This window comes from Mastomys coucha, unplaced genomic scaffold, assembly GCF_008632895.1.
Source record: "Mastomys coucha isolate ucsf_1 unplaced genomic scaffold, UCSF_Mcou_1 pScaffold23, whole genome shotgun sequence".
In the NCBI taxonomy this organism is placed as follows: domain Eukaryota; kingdom Metazoa; phylum Chordata; class Mammalia; order Rodentia; family Muridae; genus Mastomys; species Mastomys coucha.
The window spans coordinates 99,371,456-99,391,577 of record NW_022196906.1 but is presented as its reverse complement, the minus strand read 5'-3'; the positions used below and the strand labels follow the sequence as shown (position 1 = coordinate 99,391,577).

The 20,122-nt window shown below is 46.6% G+C and overlaps 1 protein-coding gene across 1 annotated transcript in view; it reads left to right on the top strand.

The window, feature by feature from the left end:
• Col6a6 (collagen type VI alpha 6 chain) overlaps window positions 1-19,468 on the top strand; it is a 137,978-nt gene extending 118,510 nt beyond the window's left edge. Inside the window, exons 34-37 of the mRNA XM_031346192.1 lie at window positions 5,171-5,267; window positions 8,128-8,799; window positions 11,666-11,759; window positions 17,607-19,468. Coding sequence (XP_031202052.1) covers window positions 5,171-5,267; window positions 8,128-8,799; window positions 11,666-11,759; window positions 17,607-17,811 — 1,068 coding nt within the window. The 3' untranslated portion in view covers window positions 17,812-19,468. The remainder of the gene's footprint in view (window positions 1-5,170; window positions 5,268-8,127; window positions 8,800-11,665; window positions 11,760-17,606) is intronic.
• The last annotated feature ends 654 nt before the right edge of the window (window positions 19,469-20,122 follow it).

Here is a 20,122-nt window from a genome sequence, read left to right as displayed (position 1 = left end):
TCAGCACCCAGAACATTCTAGCAAGCACAAGGATGATAAGCTTTGCTTTTTTTCAATAGCTGGATGCTGTTTAATACTAATGAGAGCGGGGTAGCAAAGGAGACTGAATGGCTGTTAGCACCAGTGGACTCAGAATTATGTAAGCAAAAGAAGACTGATTCGTCCAAAGGATACTGTAGGTAGATTAGGAAAGGCTGTGTCTGAGCCATGCAAGCGAAGCCTGGGAATTCTGTAAGTGATTTTGGTGGGAGAGTCCTTGCAAGTTTAGTCATAAAACAAAGAACAACTTCATATCCTGACGAAAACACTTGGTGGGATTTGTGACAGGTACTTAAACCAGCAGGGCTCCACCCACTCAGAAAGGACATGAACAGAACACAGTGAGTGCATGAACAGTATTGTGGTTTGTGTTTTGGTTTGGAGTTTATCCACTTCTCACAACATCCATGAAGACAGTTTCTCGATTCTACCTAAATTGTCTAGAGACTCTCTAGGTAAAGCTCAGTTTTAAAAACTGAGCCTTGTGGATTTGGGAAGATGGCCCAGTAGTGAAGCACTTTGCCTGAGGTCTAGAGTTTGAGTCTCCAGAATTCATGAGGGCTCAGTGCAGTCGCGAGTCTGCAATCCCAGCACTCCTACGTAGGGATGGGGCAGAGAGGGAACCTGGAGGCAGGAGCCTGGAGGCAGGAACCTGGAGGCAGGAGCCTGGAGGCAGGAACCTGGAGGCAGGAGCCTGGAGGCAGGAGCCTGGAGGCAGGAACCTGGAGGCAGGAGCCTGGAGGCAGGAACCTGGAGGCAGGAGTCGATGCAGAGGCCGTGGAGGAGGCTGCTTACTGGCTTGCTCCCTGTGGCTTGCTCAGTCCGATTTCTTTTTTCTTTTTTCTTTTTTATTAGATATTTTCTTTATTTACATGTCATATGATATCTCATTTCCTGGTTTCCCCTCTGAAAAAAAGAAAAAACATTCTGTCTGCTCCCCCCTCCCCTCTCCCCGCTCCCCACTCACCAACCCACCCTCTCCCGTTTCCTGGCCCTGGCATTCCCCTACACTGGGGCATAGAACCCTCACAGGACCAAGGGCCTCTCCTCCCATTGATGACTGGCTAGGCCATCCTCTGCTATAAATATGCTGCTGGAGCCATTAGTCCCACCATGTGTACTCTTTGGTTAGTGGTTTAGTTCCTAAGAGCTCTGAGGGTAGTAGTTAGTTCATATTGTTGTTTATCCTAAGGGGCTGCAAACCCTTCAGCTCCTTGGATCCTTTCTCTAACTCCTTCATTGGGGACCCTATGCTCAGTCCAATGGATGACTGTGAGCCTCTACTTCTATATTAGTCAAGTACTGTCAGAGCCTCTCAGGAGACAGCTATATCAGGCTCTTGTTAGGCAGCACTTGCTGGCATCCACAAAAGTATCTGGGTTTGATGATTGAATATGGAAAGGATTCCCAGGTGGAACAGTCTCTGGATTGTCCTTCCTTCAGTCTCTGCTCCATAGTTTGTCTCTGCAACTCCTTCCATGGGTATTTTGTTCCCCCTTTTAAGAAGGAATGAAATATCCACACTTTGGTCTTCCTTCTTCTTGAGTTTCTTGTGGTTTGTGGATTGTACTTTGTGTATTCCGATCTTCTGGGCTAATATCTACTTATCAGAGAGTGCATGCCATGTGTGTTCTTTTGTGATTGGGTTACCTCACTCAGGATGATAATCTCCAGATCCATTCATTTTCCTAAGAATTTCATAAATTCACTGTTTTTAATAGCTGAGTAGTACTCCATTGTGTAGATGTACCACATTTTCTGTATCCATTTCTCTGTTGAGGGACATCTGGGTTCTTTCCAGCTTCTGGCTGTTATAAATAAGGCTTCTATGAACATAGTGGAGCATGTGTCCTTATTACATGTTGGAGCATCTTCTGGGTATATGCCCAGGAGTGGTATAGTTGGGTCCTCTGGTATACTATGTCCAATTTCTGGAGAAACCACCAAACTGATTTCCAGAGTGGTTGTACCAGCTTGTAATTCCACCAGCAATGAAGGAAGTTCCTTTTTCTCCACAACCTCGCCAGCATCTGCTGTCACCTGAGTTTTTGATCTTAGCCATTCTGACTAGAGTGAGGTGGAATCTCAGGGTTGTTTTGATTTGCATTTCCCTGATGACTAATCAGTCTGATTTCTTATAGCACCCAGATCTACCTGTCCAGGGGTGGCACCACTCCTTGTGGGCTGGGCCCTCTCACATTAGCCATTAATCAAGGCAATGCCTCCACACACTTGCCTAGAGGGAGCATTTTCTCAACTGTGGGTCCCATATCTCAGAGAACTCTAGGTAGTGTCAAGTGGACATAAGTCTTGCTAGCACAATTGATCTCCCCCAACCTTCTCTGTGCATTCTAAAGAATGAAAACTTGCCAGCATATTAGAATGCCATCTTTTTCTTATGTGCCATCTTATGGACTCCTGTGATGTCTATGAGAGAAAAATCATCCAACCATCTATGCTTCATCTGCAGCCTTGTTAGCTATACTCTCAGCCACACTGGTGCATCTTTGTGATTCTTTTAGGAAAATAAGCAATAAGAGAAACACAGAAACTTACCATTTTAAGTCCCCAGCTCACAATCGGTGTTTAGGGATTTTTTTTTTTTTATACTACAGCAACTCTATGCTAAGCAATGGGATCAGTGATCCCTAAAACCACATCTTTCCAACTGTATGAAGAGATTACTTGCTGGGGTGTCGGGAGTATGCTGGGGTATCGGGAGCATGCAGGTCACTAGTCAACTCTTCCTAATGGAGCAACTCATTAGAATGTGTGAGGAAGATCTGTTTCTCATTTTATATCCTTGTGCGGATACATGATTAAATGTGAGCATCCATTATTAGGCATGGTCGTTGCCAGAAATGTGGAACTTGTTATGCTGTAGACACATAGAACACAAAGCTAGTTAGCAGATGACAACACTCCATGGACAATCTCTGGAGAAACATCACTCTTAATTAAGTGAGGACCCACTGATGCACAGCTAGGACATAAAATCGGCTGGAGCATGGAAGCGCGTTCTTGAGAGGGAAGAGCAAACCTGGCACCTGGCGCTGAAGTCCTCCGGACCCTACTCCCATCCTGGGTTCACTTTCCTTGCCTGTAAAGCAATGAGGCTGGCTTACGTGGTTCCTAATTTTCTTCAGGCTTATTCTGTATCATGATTGGCAGCAAGAAAAATCCTTGCGGCCCATGCCCACCCTGGATGTCCTTCCCACACTCCCTGAGCTGACTGGCTGGGTTTCTAACCCCTCTTTACAAGAAACCCTTTGCAAAGTCCACAAGGGATGCGGATGCTACTGAAGATGGTGAGAGGAAGCTGAGCATTGCATTCCACTGCACGAAGTCCCTATCTGTGTCACTACAGCTCCCATGCCCCTCACTGCCCAACCTCCAAGTCTGTCCCCTTACGACACTCCACAGCTTGCTTAGATTGCTTTCTGCTTCCTCGCCTTTCTCTGAAGCACTCTGCTCCTTTCTCCATGGACTTGGGTCTAGAAATATAACCTGCATCTTCAGATCTCACAAGAGCTCCAAGCCGTTACCTCTAACCCAGGAAGAAATGTCAAGGCAAAACGGTGGGCAGCTGAAGAAGCTGATGAATACAGACTCCTCTATCTGCTCTGGGCATGCTAAAAAAAAAAAAAAAAAAAAAACATGGGCAGAGACAGGGCTAAGTCTTAGGGAGACACCCTCCTCCTTCTTTCCCGTTCCCCACTTTCCTTGGTGTATCAGATAGAATATAGCCCACTGTGTAATTGCAGATGGTTAACTCTAGACCAGTGGTTCACAACCTGTGGGTCAAGACCCCTGTGGGGGTTGAATGACCCTTTTACAGGGGTTGTCTAAGACTATTGTTAAATGGGTATTTACATTACGATGCATAACAGTAGCAAAACTACAGCTGTGAAGTAGCAACAAGGATAATTTCATGGTTGAGGGTCACCCCAACATGAGGAGCTGTTCGAAGCACTAGGAAGGTTGAGATCCACTGCTCTGGACAGTCTTGCAGCCCTCAGGACTCTGATTCTCAACTCCTAAAAGAACAGTTCAGATGCCCTGCATGGTCCAGTTGGCTTTGGTCAGAGAAATGGTGTAACCCTAAGTAGCCAGGACCTCTGTGGTTGCACCTCTATGGATTAAGTGTGGGAATGAGAGTCACCAGGGAGAGAGGAGAGCTAGTTACTTGAGAGGCTCAGAACAATTCACTGGGAAACAAACATTGTCGGACCCATCTTAGCCATAGGATAGGATCACTGTAATTTTTCTTCACCTATTAGTCATCTCACAGTTGATGGGCAAATTTGCTAATCTTAGTCAGTTGGCTCATCCTTATCTGTTCTTCCTGCTCTCTGAACTGGCACTGGCTTGGTCACCAGTCACTCATCACTGTTCCAGTGGGCCAAAAGGGTGATTTGCTTGAGACACTGTGGATGCCTCTAAAAACCACCACTAGTGCGGGGTCACTCCTGCTAGGGCAGAGTCGAGATCCCCTAGCTTCCTAGATGAGCTATTGACGATGCTGCTGCTGTGGAGGGCCTGGGATGTTTCAAGGGAGGGAAGCCACCTAGGCCTGGACCTGAGCCTGCTTCTGTGATTCCTAGCTCACAAGAGAATGTTAAGACAGTGTCACGGCTAATTTTGATTGTCAATTTGCCTGCATTATAAAGAGCAGCCCTTGGTTTCCTGGTTCCCTGGGACTTTGGGTGAGGTGCTGGGGCAGGGGGCAGGATCTCATTCTTTTCTATAACTGACTTGAGTGTAGACATCTCTCTTGACCAGGGTTAACATTTCTCTGAGCTTTAGTTGTTCCATATGAAGAATAAGGATGGGGAATTTCCCCCAGTTGGCTGGGTGACATGGATAGGAAATGCTTTACGCTCTCTGCTGATCCATGTCACCCACTGTGTGCCACTGACTACTTCACAGTGGTGAGCTCTGGACATTCTATACAGTAATAGAATTCCCCTTTAACAGCTAAAGGAAGAGTCGAGGGTTAAAACCAGTCGGGCCACCTCCCAGCATCCTTGTGGGGTTGCTCTCCCCTGACCTCAGCTCTTGGAGAATGCTGGAAGGCTCCTACATCCCAACCCGTTAAGTGGTTCTTTCTCTTCCTTCTGCCTTCTTCCAGGTTGATGACACTGGCACATTCCAAGTCATTGTGGTTCCCTCCACATCTGATGAAGTGCCAGCATTAGAGAGACTCCAGCGGTGCACTTTCTGCTATGGTAAGACCCCGTGGGGAGAAGTGAATTTGATCAGGACTGCTCAGTGTGTTGAGTCACCATTGGCAGGAGCAGCTGCAACTTGGCCATAGGGATATGCATGGCCTAGGGCAGGCCTCATTGGGGCTCAGGACACACACTGGATCTTCCACACATGGAGCCTCTCAGCTCAGCCTGCAGGGCCCTCCCAATGCATCCCAGCAGGAAGATTATACTCCTGGCCCCCTCTACTTTAGTGCAGCTTCCAGGAAACAATAATAATTGAAAAACAAAACAAAAACCGTAGCCTGTCTCTTGCCAAGTTTTTCATGCTAGAAAGTATTTTACATGTGTTTTCTAAATCTCAAATGTTCACACACACACACACACACACACACCTGGCCCCAAAGGCATGGGAGCAACCTAGCACCTTCCTTCCTGGTTGGGAACTGTTTTTCAGTGCAGTAGGAGTGGAAGACAGCAACTCATACATCCTCATCCAGGAGTCTATAGACTCCCAAGAGTTAGGCAACAAAAAGATTTGCAGTATTGATTGTGGTGCACAGTCTGTTGGCCTAGCTGGAAACAGTCTCTCTCCTCTTCCATAACCATGCGAGAGCCACTGGGCTTACAGGTGGTTATGACAGCAGGCAGTTACCACGTGTCTGCTATAGTCTGTGCACCGCTCTAATTATGCTGTCTGATGCCAACTATTGTGGTGACAGTTCAGACTTAAGCTACTGGGCTTCTTATGCTCTCAGCACGGTTTTAATTGGTTTACATAAATTGTGTCAGTCTAGGCTCCTAACCACATTGAAATGCTTGAAGTATTATTAGTAACATTGTACAGATGAGGGAGATCGAATTGAGAGAATTGTGGTATTTTCCTCACGGTCCCACAACCAGCTCAAACCCAGGAAAGCTGGCTCCGAAGTGCCTTTAATTTTTGTGGAATAAGAGTCTCATTCTGTTCCGTGAAACTCTCCATTTAGACCTGGAAAAGGCAGTATGATACCTTCTCCATGTGCATCAGTGGCGTACTGGGGTTTGTGGTGTAGATGACCTCACCTGGAGAGAGTGATTCTGAGAAGGGGGCAGGCAGTTCCCAGGTTCCTTTTCTGTTCCCCTCTATAGCCCTGGATTTAAGCTTTCTGCTCACATCCTCCGGTCCTGTGGATTGTACTGGGAAGTTTTAGATCCTGGCACTCTCTCTCACATAAACCGGTAAAGGGCTAGGATCCAGCCTATATGCTCTTAGTTGTGCCCCCTGGACATGTCAGCTCCAACAGTGTGCTGATGTGTTGCACAGTCAGTAACTGCACATATGTGACACGGGATCGGCTTTTGGCTCTGTGCCTTGGCTTAAACCCTTGTTTGGTCTCAACAGGCATATAATGGAAGATATTTTGGCTGTCATTTCTTGCAATTAAAAACCCTACAAAACAGAGCAAATGGGCAGCCTGCTGTCCCTGATTTAAGAAACGGCTCTGCATACAGGTGACTACTCCGTCATCTGACCATTATTCAGGGTCATAAAATTTCACTAAACTTAAGTAAGGGACTTCAGCAGAGCCGTCTTTATTGAGTCCATGTGCAAGCATGGAGATAGGAAGTTTGCTACGCGCCCACAGGATCCACATGCTAGCCGTTAGAATTTTCACTTAATAGTAGGTATTTATGGTCCATGCTGGTTTCTAAGTTCCATCTGTATGCTTGTTATTCCATTTCTAACTTCCCCTTTGGTTTCTAAGGCACCCATTCTTGCCCTCAGTCATCTCATTTACTAACAAACTAGACCGACCCTCAGCATCTGGGCCAGCCTGATTCCCAGTTAGTTATAAACAATTACAGAGAAACTGTGTGCCAAGGCCTAGCCGTGGCTTGTTCAGAGGTGATGTCGACATGTTTGTTAAGTGGTAAGACCAGAACCTGGGCATCCCAGCTCTCAGATGAAGGGGCCACCCTGCTACCTCATATGTCCTTATCTCTAACAATAAGACACTGCCAGCTAATTCAGCAGGTAAAGGGGCTCGTCTCCAAACATGAGGACTTGAGTTCAATCCCCAGGATTCATGTGGAAGGGAGGAAACTGACTCTTGAAAATCCTCCTTTGCCTCTACACACATGCTGGGCTACATGTACCCATGTGTATGACAAATAAGTAAATGTTAAAAACACCATTGACTTCATATACAGAAAGTTCTAGAAATATAGTGCATCGATGGTGAATGTACTCCCCGGCTTCAGTGGGTTCTATGAAAATAGATTAAGTGGATTCTAGAATCCTCCAGTCTCCAATTTATCATATCCCCCCATTCATTCATTATGGTCACATTCAATAAAATCCAGTCTCTCTTTTCTTGCTATGCATGCATAATGAGAGAAGCATATTTATAAAAATGACTTCACTTTATGGAAGAGCATTTTTCATAAGGGGCATGAAGTTATGAACTCTCACTTAAGTTGAAATAAAAGATGCATTGCCTTTTAAGGCTTAATTTTTTTAAAGCAGATGAGTTTTTCACAGCTAGTGGAGTGACTAAGGCCCTTGGGTTAGCCTGCACACAATCAACACTAGAAGTGTGTTCTCTTACGGTGTGTTCTTACATCAGCAGATGAATTGCTCACTTCAAACTCTATATACACAACAGTCAAGATTAAATTTCCATTGAACACAACTTAAAAACTGGTGACATGGAATAGAGCCAAGGACTCAAGGCCGGGTTATCAGATCTGGACATCTTGGTGATTAAACTCTTACACTTGGATGTCAAAGACGTAACTATTTTATGAGCAAAGTCTATGTAGTTCCTACATGCTGAGGTAGAATCTTCCCACTCTTTGCCTCTATCTGCTTAGTAACTCAAAGTGACTTGGTTTGCAGATCTATGCAAGCCGGATGCTTCTTGTGACCAAGCCAAACCACCCCCGACTCAGTCCTACCTGGATGCTGCATTCCTACTGGATAGCTCTCGGCGCGTGGGAAGTGCAGAGTTTGAAGACATGAGAGACTTCCTGGAGGCACTGCTAGATCACTTCGAAATCACTTCAGAGCCAGAGACATCCATTACTGGAGACAGGGTGGCCCTACTGAGCTATGCTCCTCTCAACTTCCTACCCAGCACCCAGAGGAGTCCGGTTAGAACTGAGTTCAATCTAACCACCTATAACAGTAAGCGCCTCATGAAGAGACACATGGAGCAAGTAGTCCAGCAGCTGAATGGAGATGCTTTCCTTGGTCATGCCCTCAGGTGGGCACTGGACAACGTCTTTTTAAACACACCCAATTTGAGAAGAAACAAGGTCATATTTGTGATATCTGCCGGAGAAACCAGCCACTTGGATGCAGAAACCTTAAAGAAAGAGTCTCTACGAGCCAAATGTCATGGGTATGCCCTCTTTGTGTTTTCCTTGGGCCCTGACTGGGATGACAAAGAACTGGAAGACCTGGCCAGCCATCCTGTAGACCAGCACTTGATCCAGCTTGGCCGAATTCATAAACCTGAGCACGGATACAGTGTGAAGTTTGTGAAGTCCTTTATAAACTCCATCAGGCGTAAGTCATAAAACTGTTCCTGTACACAAGAGCCTACTCAGTATTCCCTAGAACAGTGATGTGCTGGCATGCGTTCTTGGATGCTTCTTGTTTGTCTTCAAGGGCATTGCAGGGTCAGAAAGGAAAAGATGTAATAATGGATGGTGGGAGGGAGGACACTCTGGTTCCTAAGCATTTAATTTTCTGGCTCATCATTTTTTTTTTTTAATGCCTCTGGTTCCTATGGAGAAGCAATCATAACAAGCAGCTGTCCACACATCTGTCTGCATGGAGAGGTGTAGTCTGGGGGTGTGAAATCACAGCCTGGATTCGGGCTCCCTTGCCACGTAACACTAGCAAGCTGCCCTTTGGTGAGAGGTTTCTGCAGTTAACACACAGAAAGAGAGAAGCTAAAGAAAAACAGGAACAGTTCTTGGCTTTGCTTTGACAATTTCCGAAGTCCGAGCTGGGCGTGTTAGGAGATACTGTTTTTTATCAGTCAGAATGAAAGGCTTTGCATAACTTTCTCTCAGCTTCATGACCTTGTAGGATTCACTATCGAGAATAACTGTGCCTGTAAGGAAACAAGCATGGGCTGTTTTTCTTGGCTGGATGCCCTGGGAAATCTGCAGTCCATTTTGGATGCAGCAGGATAGCCGAGGAGCCATGCCCAGATACGTAGGCTGAAGGTGGAGGGGCAGTGGGTAACTGTATCTGTGTTCAGAGCCTGCTGACTCTTGTCCAAGGGAGTGCAGATAAAGAGACAGGGATGCACATGCTGAAGAAGCATGAGTGAGTGCCTGGCTAGTTCCTAAAATTGCCATTGTATTGAAGATCGAAGTGAGTTGAGGCTGCAGATGCACTGAGCAGTGCAGAGAGACGGCTGATGGGGTTGATGTCCAATCCTACTCAGTGTGAGTCTAGGAACAGAAAGAACTACCAGCTGGGGCTGGTTAGACACGCAGGGCTCAGCCCCACCCAGATGTTCTGAATCAGAATGAGTGTGTATCTTACCCGAGCTCCCAGGAAACACATACAAGGTTTTGGAAACACTGGTATGGGAATAGTGAGCACAACCCGCTACCCCCAGCGTGAGATTTACTTCCATAGATTCTCGAACAGAAACCCCAGAGGAGCTAAGGGCAAGAGGCCACCCCGAAGGAAGCCTTTCATAAGCTTGAACAAAAGACCACTTGGTAAATCTCTGGGAAAAAAAGCATGCTTGATGGCCCACAAGACTTGCCCTGCGATTTCCCTCCTGGTATCTCCCAGAATTCTTCCTGTTCTTCCATGCCAGTACATTCAGCCACATGATCAGATGAGGCAGCCCATCCCTCTTAGGAAAAAAGCAGAAATGTTTTAAGCTAAGAGCAGTTAGGACTCATGGGAGATGCAGAGAGAGAGTGCTCTGAACAATGAGCGTGATGCAGCTGCCTACCCCATTTCCAAAGCTGTAACATCTAGAACGCACCATCTTTAAAACACAGCTGCAAAACTGCAGGAAGTCACCTCTACCACAGGCCCATGGTCATGCCCACTCAACACAATTGTAATTGCTGGGCATCTTCTCTGAGCCACTGGCTGCACAGGTGCCAGGCTTAAAGAATAGACTTGGCCAGCTCCCCTCGGAAGCTTTGGAAGCCTTCGAAGGGAATGTGACTCATTTGGCACACTACCACAAAGCAGATAGCAGGATGTGGTCACTTCAGAGCAGCACATTCCCTAAAGGGAAGCAAAGCTGCTGATTCAGCAACCTTCTATGTACCGTTCAAATAAGGAAACCCAAAGCCAGATCTGGTGGGCCCAGCACACGCCTATAACTTTTGCTTTTGAGAGGCAGAGACAGGAGGATTGCTGTAAATCCAAAGCCAGCCCAAGCTACTTAGTAAAACCCTACCTCAAAATAAAAGTCCTGCATAAGACAAAACCCCTAAAGATCAGGCCTTACGTTAGAGAATACTACCCTTCTTGAAACAGCAGTTTTGAAGATATGCCCTGTTGCAGCCCAGAACAGGCCTGTTAGTTGGAAGAACCATACATAACCAGCAAGAGGCCGTGTGTGTGTGTGTGTGTGTGTGTGTGTGTGTGTGTGTGCGCGCGCGCGCGCGCGCGCGTGCGCACCTGCACATGCACACGTGTGAGCCGGAGGACAGCCTCAGGTGTCACTCCTCACGCACTGTCCTTTTGAGACCGTTTCCCAGTGATACGGAACTTGTCCAGCAGGCTAGGCTGGCTGGTCAGTGAGGCCCAGCATCACATGTAAATCCTATCTTTTTGTCACCTCCCCAGTGCCAGGATTATAAGTACATGACACCAGGCCTGGCTTTTCCAGAAAGGTATTTGTTTAACAAATCTTTTTGACTTTATGCTTTCAGGCACGTGTAGCACATTTTTAAAATTTCTCTGTTTAAAAAAAAAAAAGCTTTGTATTTTCAAATGGATTTAAAGCATGCTTTATCATTATGAAAAATTAATAATCTTCCAAATGAAGATGGTGAATTGAACCCAAAGGCACATAGTTTGTTGCTAACATAAAGGCCATAAAGGGAATACCCTGTTCCCTTTGCATTTTGATACACTACAAAAACAAATAAAAAATACTCTAATGAGTTCCTATCAAAGGCAAGAGCATTATTAGGACTGCCTGCCTTGTGTTATCTTTCGAAATGGCTGATGACGTTAGGAGCTACAGGCATTTTAATGAAAGGTTGTTTGGAGTCACCAACATATTCACTAGAGACTTCTTTTCCAAAGTTAGTTTGGGGATTTCTCTGAGACATTCCTCATGCCCTGTGACCATCTTTTGATGGGCACTGGGAACTGATGTGATACTGTGCAGAACAGACATACTAACAGAGAGCCTTACTGGAGCCTTTTGTCTTTCTAGATGGGATAAATAGGTATCCACCCGTCAACCTCAAAGCCAAGTGCAACAGACTCAGCTCTACGGATCTGAAGCCGCCCCCACGCCAGTTTCGGAGGTATGTTCCATGTGCAGGTGTGACTTTTTAGGTAGATGAACAACCCTCCTTATTCCTAATTTCCTCCTATTTCTCTCTTTCCCCTCAGCTACTTTAGCCAGTCAGAAACCCGCTACAGCATATTAATTCCTGAATTGAGGGAACTAGAGATGTTTTTTAAGTGACCGAGTAGATCTGGCAATAACCAGATAGAAGGTTTTTGCTCTTTTAAATGAAAAGTCCAATTGTTGAAACAAAACACCCAGCAGGATGATACCCCAGTGGCAGCGAGCATGCACAGTGGCCAGGTCTTGCTTTTTAAACAGTCTAGTGTCCTCAAAGGAACTGAGGTTTCTTGGTGCCTAAGACACACTCAGGATCTGGTGAGGAAAGACCAACCCCCAGCCCAAGACAATGGAGATGCTCCAGGAAGCAAAAACATAGTTTAAAAAAACAAAACAAAACAAACAAACAAAAAAAACCCTACCTATCAGTGTCATGTCTAGAGGGTAAGATGGACTGATTCCCACAGGCCTAGTCTTGGACAGCAAGTCCAGAAAGAAGGTAATGGACAGAAAGCACAGAGTGATTTATCTACTGTATCGCTGTATGCATGGTATGCACAGGAGCACAGGCACGTGAGGTCAGAGTACGGCTTCGGGGAGCTGGGTCTCTAGTGCACACTGTGGGATCCGAAGCCTACCTCAAGTTATTGAGTGTGCATAGCTGGTGCCGCATAGCTCCTGAGGTGGGGGTGTTATGTGTATTCTGTACAGTCTGAGGTGACAGAGTGAGACACACAGTCATCACCTGTGTGAAGTTCTTGCCGGAAATGCTTGACTGGAGGTTAATGAGGAGATCACTAGGCCCCAGTATGTGGAACTGTTAGACTGTAAGTCTTATGTCATGATTGAAGAGATAAGGGTGAGAGTTGTGAGAGAACTAGAGACAGGGAAGCCAAGCAGAATTCTGTGAACTTTACTCGGGTCCTAGAGTAGAGAGAAAAGGCTAATATAACCATAATTTGGAGAACATCTGAGGAAATTTGAGTGTGGACAATACATTGACATGATTTCGACTTCATGGGCTTCCTGGTATGTAGAAGAGAATGTCTTTAAGAGAAATTTGATAAAGAATTTAAGAATCGCATGTAAGATGGTTGCAACCAAGGTATAGATAACTTTCTCTGTGTGTGATGTGTATGAATGTGTACACATGTACACACATGTAGAAGCCTGAGGTCAAGTGTCTTCCTTGATCAATCTCCTTACGTTCGGGGCATATTCACTCCCTGAGGCAGCATGATGTTCTAGCATGTTTGGCTGACAGGCTTGCTTCAAGGGCATCATCTTCAGCTCCTGCCACAATGGAATTCCAGGGCTGCAGAACCCAGTTTTAATGGGTTCTGGGGACCCGATTCCAGTCCTTAAGTTGTGTGGCAAGCTCTTGGCCCACTGAGCCATCAGGTAGCTAGGAGCACTTTGGTAAGTGACTGCACTAATACCCAGCTGTAGACCATGACCAAGCACCATCGCCTGACTCACAATCACGCTTAGACAGACACCATTAGCGCTAGGGAGACTTGGTGTGCCTCCCTTGGAGTGTGTGCACTCTGTGGTCATCCGGACTGGGCAGGCATTCCCAGCCTGTCCCAGTGCTATGGTTCCATCTTGAGAAGCTCCTGCCTGGAGGCTCTGGCTCCCCTCCACCCTGAAGCAAGCAGGGGAACTGTCCAGCAGCAAATGTTTCCTGAAGTCCAGCCTAAAGCGGCCATGAAGCTAGTCCAAGAGGCGTAGGGCTCCCCCTGCTGCAGGTACCTGGCATTGTTCAGATGCGATTGGTCTCGGCTGAGGCAGGTGTGGCAGCCTCGAGGAACTCTCCAGGGCCGCATGCGCCTAGGCTTAGCTCATTGTAACTGCTGTTAGTTTTGAATTTGGGTTTTCTAAGTGATGGAAAGATAAATCCCTCATGGTGGAGGGCTTTGGAGCCTCTGCACTTGAAGTCTACCTACTGCTACCTCCCCAGGACTGGCCATTCCAGTCACAGAGCATCTCCTGGCTCCATTGGCCTTCCTTTCCCATTCCCGTCATGGGAGGCTTGTGGTCAGGTAATCCTACCGTTGTCTTTGCTAGCCTCCACCCAGCTGTCCTAGCAGGAAGGTGGTGGTATTCTGAGGCATTGTATCCAGCCGCTAGCTAACTGACAAAAGGGAATCTGTCTAGAAGCTGGCAGGCCAAGCCATGGGGTGGGGTCACCAGAAGATACTGTGTGTCTCCATGCCAGAGCCCAACATCAAAGACAAACAAAAAACCTGTCATGGTGAGGGAAGGCGGAACCGCCATAGAAGAAAATGCTTTTCTTCTGCCTTCTGATGCAGACGCTTAAGTGTTCACCCCACCGGGGTTCACAAATGTGCAGCCAGCTCCGACTGCAAAGGCAGTGCCGGTGCTAACCCCCACACTCAAGAGGCAGTTTTAGAAACTGCTTTGTTTGAAGAGCAGGATTGAGTGGGAAGACAGAATCCTGGGGGTGTTTAAGCAGGGAATCTCTCCCTCTCCATGGTGCCCTCAATACAGAGGAGGCTCAGCTTCTCCTGTGAGTCTGAAGTGGCCAAGTGGCTGGGCATCAAGGAATTGAGATGTGACATCTACACCACTGTTGGTGAACTCCCGATGGTATAATCACCGGGAACTCCCCAGGCCTTCCCTAGGTAACCCAAGGTTATGATGAGAGCAGTCAGGGCTGCTTTTGAAGCTCCCCTCCTGGGCCTTTCAAGAGAAGTGAGGCAGAGAGGAACATGGGATTGAGGAGACTGTCTGCTAGGCACAGGGGCCGGCCAGACAGATGAGATGCCATCCCAAGAATGCCGTACATTGGGATTATGCTGTGGATTTGAGGAAACGTGCAAAAGCAGATAGATGAGAAAGGTGCAGACTGTCACCACAGGCAACCAAGACAGATGGCCAGAGGGCGAGACCATAGGACAGCTTTGTGTAAGCACTCAGCTCTGCTCCAAGATTTTACTTTTTACTAAAGATACAAAGCTGCCTACTACATACTGTGCCAGACTCCAAAGCAGAGACAGGCAGAGCCTAAATTGGTGGACGGTAAAAATGGACAGCCAACCCTGCCACATGAACGACACATCTGCTGCAGATTTGCTTTCCAAAGTGTGTGTGTGTGTGTGTGTGTGTGTTTGTGTGTGTATATACGTACATGTACACACATATGCACACAAAAGAATTTAGAAATAGAAGCAAGCTTATCTGTGCCATTCATTCGACTACCTCTAGTCAGGAAGCAAAATGGCTGTTTCCCCTCCCCCTATACCTCCCCCCCCCCCATTATCTACACAGGTGGAGGAATCTGTGACCACAAGGAATGGAACTCTACAGTCAGTACCTGTCCACTCCCGTTTTATCTAGAATATGCCAATCTTACTATCTATAAGCTTCACCAGAGCTAGGCTCAAGTCGAAAATCTGAATGATTTTATCCTCTGCGCCGTGAATGCCAGCTGTTGGAGTTACCAACCAGCCCAGCATTCTTCCAAACAAGACAGGAGAAGCAAAAACCCTAGGGAGTCAAGTGATCCTTACCAAGGTCCTTATTAAATGCTTTATCAAATACAAATGCCCATCTGTAACAGGAGAAAAAATGAACCTCAAAGCTAAGACGTGGGCCCAGCACATAAAGCACAGGCCGTGCAAACATTGAGGGCCTGAATTTGGATCCCCAGACGCCACATAAGAGGCAGGTGCAAGGCCACCTGGAGCTCACAGGCCACCTGTTCCAGGCCAGCTGTCTCAAACAAAAGCTGAAGGTGCCTGCGGACCAGTACCAGGTGTGTCCTCTGCCCTCCACACATGCATCCATGGGCATGCACACACACAGGAACACACATATAACCCCACCCCCAAATAAAACAATACAAAGAAAGGCTTTTAACATGTTTGATCCTCTGTGGAAAAGGTGCCAGGTTAGGCTTGGAAGTAGTTGCCAATCTAATGATTTTTTTAAAAGATTTATTTTTAATTACATATATAATTAAATTTTATATCTATATCTATGCATCTCCAACCGTCCATCCATGGTGGGTGGGTGCACATGAGCTAGCCAAGCCTCTGAACAGTGCTATCTAGTCTCAGAAGTCCTTTGCAGGGAGTTGCACTCCCCAGCCTATACACACTCACATGCATGCGGGGAGCACGAATTGAACTCGCTGGTTCTTCATAACAAAAGGACATTAAGTTAGGGAGACAATGGGATGATGGGCACTCAAGGAAACAGGAGGGTAGTGGTGGGTGACTATGACAAAAAGCATTGTATAAACATAAGAAAATTTAAGATTAGAGAACTTCATACATGAGTACTGCATCTTCATCACTTCACACCCCTAGCTCCTTCCATCTCTCCCCCAAATTCACGATTGATTATATATGTGTTATATATATATATGCATACACGTGCATATACAACGTCTGGGTCCACTTAGCATTGCCCATGTGTGCACGTACCCAGAGTTGACCACTTAGGGCTTGACAGCCTATGCAGGAGCCTGTCCCTAGAGGAAGCTGTTTCTCCTTCTCCTCTAAGGATGGGAGCTTGTGACTTGGGCCCATCCCTGGTGGTGTTAGCATGTTGGGCTGGTCCATGCAAGCATGCTGTTGAGAGTTCCCGGGTAGGCTTTCCCTGTCGTGACTAAGGGGCACTATGAGACAGCAGGCATCCCGCTCCTCTGGTTCTTAAAATCTTTCCACCCTCTTTCCCAACATCCCCTCAGCGGCACAGGGATTACATTGCAAATCTATCAGCTAGGGCTGGGTACCCCAGAGACACGTATGGCCTGGATTTTGAACAGGTCTGTTGCAAAAGGAAGCTTCTTTGGTGGGGCTTGAGAGATACACTCATCTATGGGTATAAAAGGGCAGGTACTCAGAATAATCAGGAATTGTAGTCAGTAAGGAAAAATGGCAGCAGAAGGCTCTCTAGAGTCTACGGCCCCTCCAGCCGTGGGTAGTTGGCCAGGTTTACAGGAATAGGTGTAAATTCTCTCTCATTGAGCAGATCTCATGATCAAATAGAGAGCTGTTGGTTGCCCAACACAAGGGGCCGCTCTTGCACCCTTGGGGACATCTTGCTGGTCGGGTCATTGCAGTGTATAGGCTTTCTACTGGGTAGGATTACCGATCGCTCCTCTCCCTTGGCAGCTTGCAAACACCTTTTAACCCCGAAAGCCGCTCTTCAGGCAGGCTGCTTCTAGATCAGGTCCAGCCAGAGTCCTCTACGTGCCCCTGTCCAAAGTGTCTTCAGCAATCGGCTCTTACCTTCAGGTCCTCAAAGGCAACCAAGAGCAACCACACTGCCAAGGAAATTTGTATTCTCCTGGCCAACAACTTGAAGGGGGAGGGGGGTTTGTAAGCCTGGCACTACAAGTTTCACTAGACGAGGGCACGGCATCACCTCATGTAGTGTATCCGTTAAATATAGATATACGCACATACCTGTATATGTACACACACATACATGTATATGTACACACACGTAGATATATGTAGGTACATACATATATGCATGCATGCGCATAACTGTATCTTTAAATACGCTTATGAAATGTTTCTATATGGCTTTTTCAAAATTCTTTCACAGTTACCTCTCCTTTCTCCTCTCCCCCTGTATTATCATCACCATGATAGGCCAATATAAATCTCTACTTCAATTTGTTTTTTGTTTTTGTTTTTTTTAATTTACCCTGGAGGGGTGGGATGAAGAAGTGGGTATAATGGCTTAGGAAGAAAGGTTACCATGGAGCCAGCTGGGCTGGAAGGGCTCGGCCTCACGTGTGCTGTTCTGTTCTCTTGCTGTGCAGCTCTGTTCCAGGACCACAGAAAGCTATCCTCAAAGACCACGCACCAGAGGTAGCCAAGCTCTTTCAAGATAAAAAACACCTTTCAAGTCTGCTGAGGGGTGGCAGAGCTGCTGTTTCAAGTCTTCCCAGAAGCACACACTACACCTTTAAGCAGGGGAAAGAAGCGATGAAAGCGACTTCCAAACTCGGTCAACGAAGCGACTGAACAAGTTAGCCACGGTCAGACTCTTGACTCAGCACCAGTCCCACCCCTGAACTCTGAGCTCTTAACTGGGCTGCTCACCAGCCTCCGAGCGAGGACTGCTCTGGAGGGAAGAACAAGCCAGTGGCTGTAGGCAGTCAGGTGCCGTGACCCCTACACGCGTGGGATTAAAATCTATTTTGTATGTTTACTTGACAACTCCAGACAATTCTAGCGTAACTATGAGGAGATGGAAGAACACAACACACACATACACGTTTTGAAAGTTGAATGGAGACATAATTTTGAAGTTGACTTTTTTTTTTTTAAACAGTGTATGCCTGGACATGGGCCAACGTAAACTCTTAATTGCTTCCATGAGCAAAGCCGTCTCTTTAATGTGCTACGGTTTAATGCTCATCTGTTTACTAAGGGCGCTTCAATGTTGTGGAGCTAGTAAACATTTACCCTAGAGATGGATGCTGGTTTTAGGACATGGTTCTGGCAATCTGACCTCCAGGACTTCCATTTCAGTGCAGCAGGTCTGGGTAGCCTGGCTGGCCTGGGAAGGCTTGTGCTGGAAGGCTGCCTCTGGCCTTCTAAAGTGGTTTGCCTGGTCTGTAAGAAGCAGAGAGTAACCCTCCCCAGCTCTCTCTTCCTAAACTCTCTGGGAAACTCAACCTACTCTCCAGGAATCCCAGTCAGGCTTATGGGCTGGCTTTTCAATATAGAACTTCCTGCCAAGCCGTTTCAGTGGATTTCTGGTCTTTTTTCCTTGCTTTGGTCATTTATTATTTTTCACTAATCCATATGTTCCTTAGACAAGAAGGCAGGCATCCTGTCCTGAGTTAGCCTGAGTCTCTTTACCCATGGGGCAGCAAGCATTAGGCTACAGCGAGCAGCACGAAGCAGGACTGGTGGAGCTCGGAATGAAATGGAAGTGAGCCTTGGGGTGTAAGAAAAGTCCCGAAATCTGGGTTGAATCTCAGAGCCCAGCCCTTCAAGCATTCGATGGTGGCTTTGTCTCCCCATTCCTGTCTATTTCTTTCTTCTTAGGGTAGGGGTATTTTCAACAACTAAACATCAAAGTGGCATTGTGTTGAGGCCTACCACCCAGATCTTACCTCAGTTTACAGCTCAATCCCCAATCACTGATGGCGCAGTCAGGCAGAATGTCGCTGTCTTTGGGAGGGAAAGGGAGCTGTGTATAGGAAGTGGGTTACTAACACTGCGGGCCACAAGAATGTATTCAGATCTTCTTTTCTATACTATACCCCTGTTCAGGAAATCTGGATGGATGAGTCACATGCAGTAATGTTTTTTAACTCTTTGGTGCTGCCAATCCTGGGGCAACTGCAAGGAGACAGCCTCCTGTGCCTTCTGGAAGCAGGAAAGCCAGGAGTAACAGTGAGTTTGCACTCAGGTGCACGCCAGCTCCACGTATCCTAAAGGCACTTAGAGGCTCAGGAACACTGTATGTTTCAGTACAGGGAACTGCTGGGCAATGTTTAAGCAGGCTTCGTAACAGCAGGGACTTTTCTAACTAAACCTGCTCGAGCAGACACTTTTGTGCTTATTGTTGGAGATACTTTGAAAATGTACTTTTTTTTTTTCCTGTGTTGGTAAGTAAGTATAGTACCTTTTGTGAAAATTCCTTGGTGATTAAAATTATTTGAGCATCTTGGGTCGCATTTTTTAATCCTTAACAGGCTAAGGGTCTAAGGAATGCTGCAAATAGTTCATTAAAAAAAAAAAAAAAAGTTCCTGGCTGGAGGTGGTGGCACTCGGGAGGCAGAGGCAGGTGGATTTATGAATTCCAGGACAGCCAGGGTTACACAGAGAAACCCTGTCTCAAAAAAATCAAAACCTAAAAGTTGTTAGTGCCAGAGCTGGGCCAGCAGTTAAGAACCTGCTCCTTCAGAGAGCTGGAGTTTAGCTGAGTGACAGCTAAACTCCACAGCTGCTGCAACTCCAGCTCCAGGGGATCAAACTCCCTCTTCTGGCCCCCCAGGGTACTGCACACACATGTGCAGACAGACACATAAAAATTAAGAATTTAAAACAACAAATTCCTAAGTTTATGACTTCTGTCTCCAAAATAGTAGAAACCGGAAAAAGCTAAGGTGAGTCTAAATTGAGAAAGGTCCGTTCATGGCAAGAAGCACAATGAGCATCACTGCAGCACCCTGTCTTAAACTGTCAATTAACTGACCCCAATGGATCGGGCTCCCATTATCTCTACACTAGGCCATCAGACTGTAACTGCACCAATAACCTGCTTTCAAAAAGGGTCATCTGCTGGACAGGTGTGAGCAATGGGCAGTAAATGGAGAAC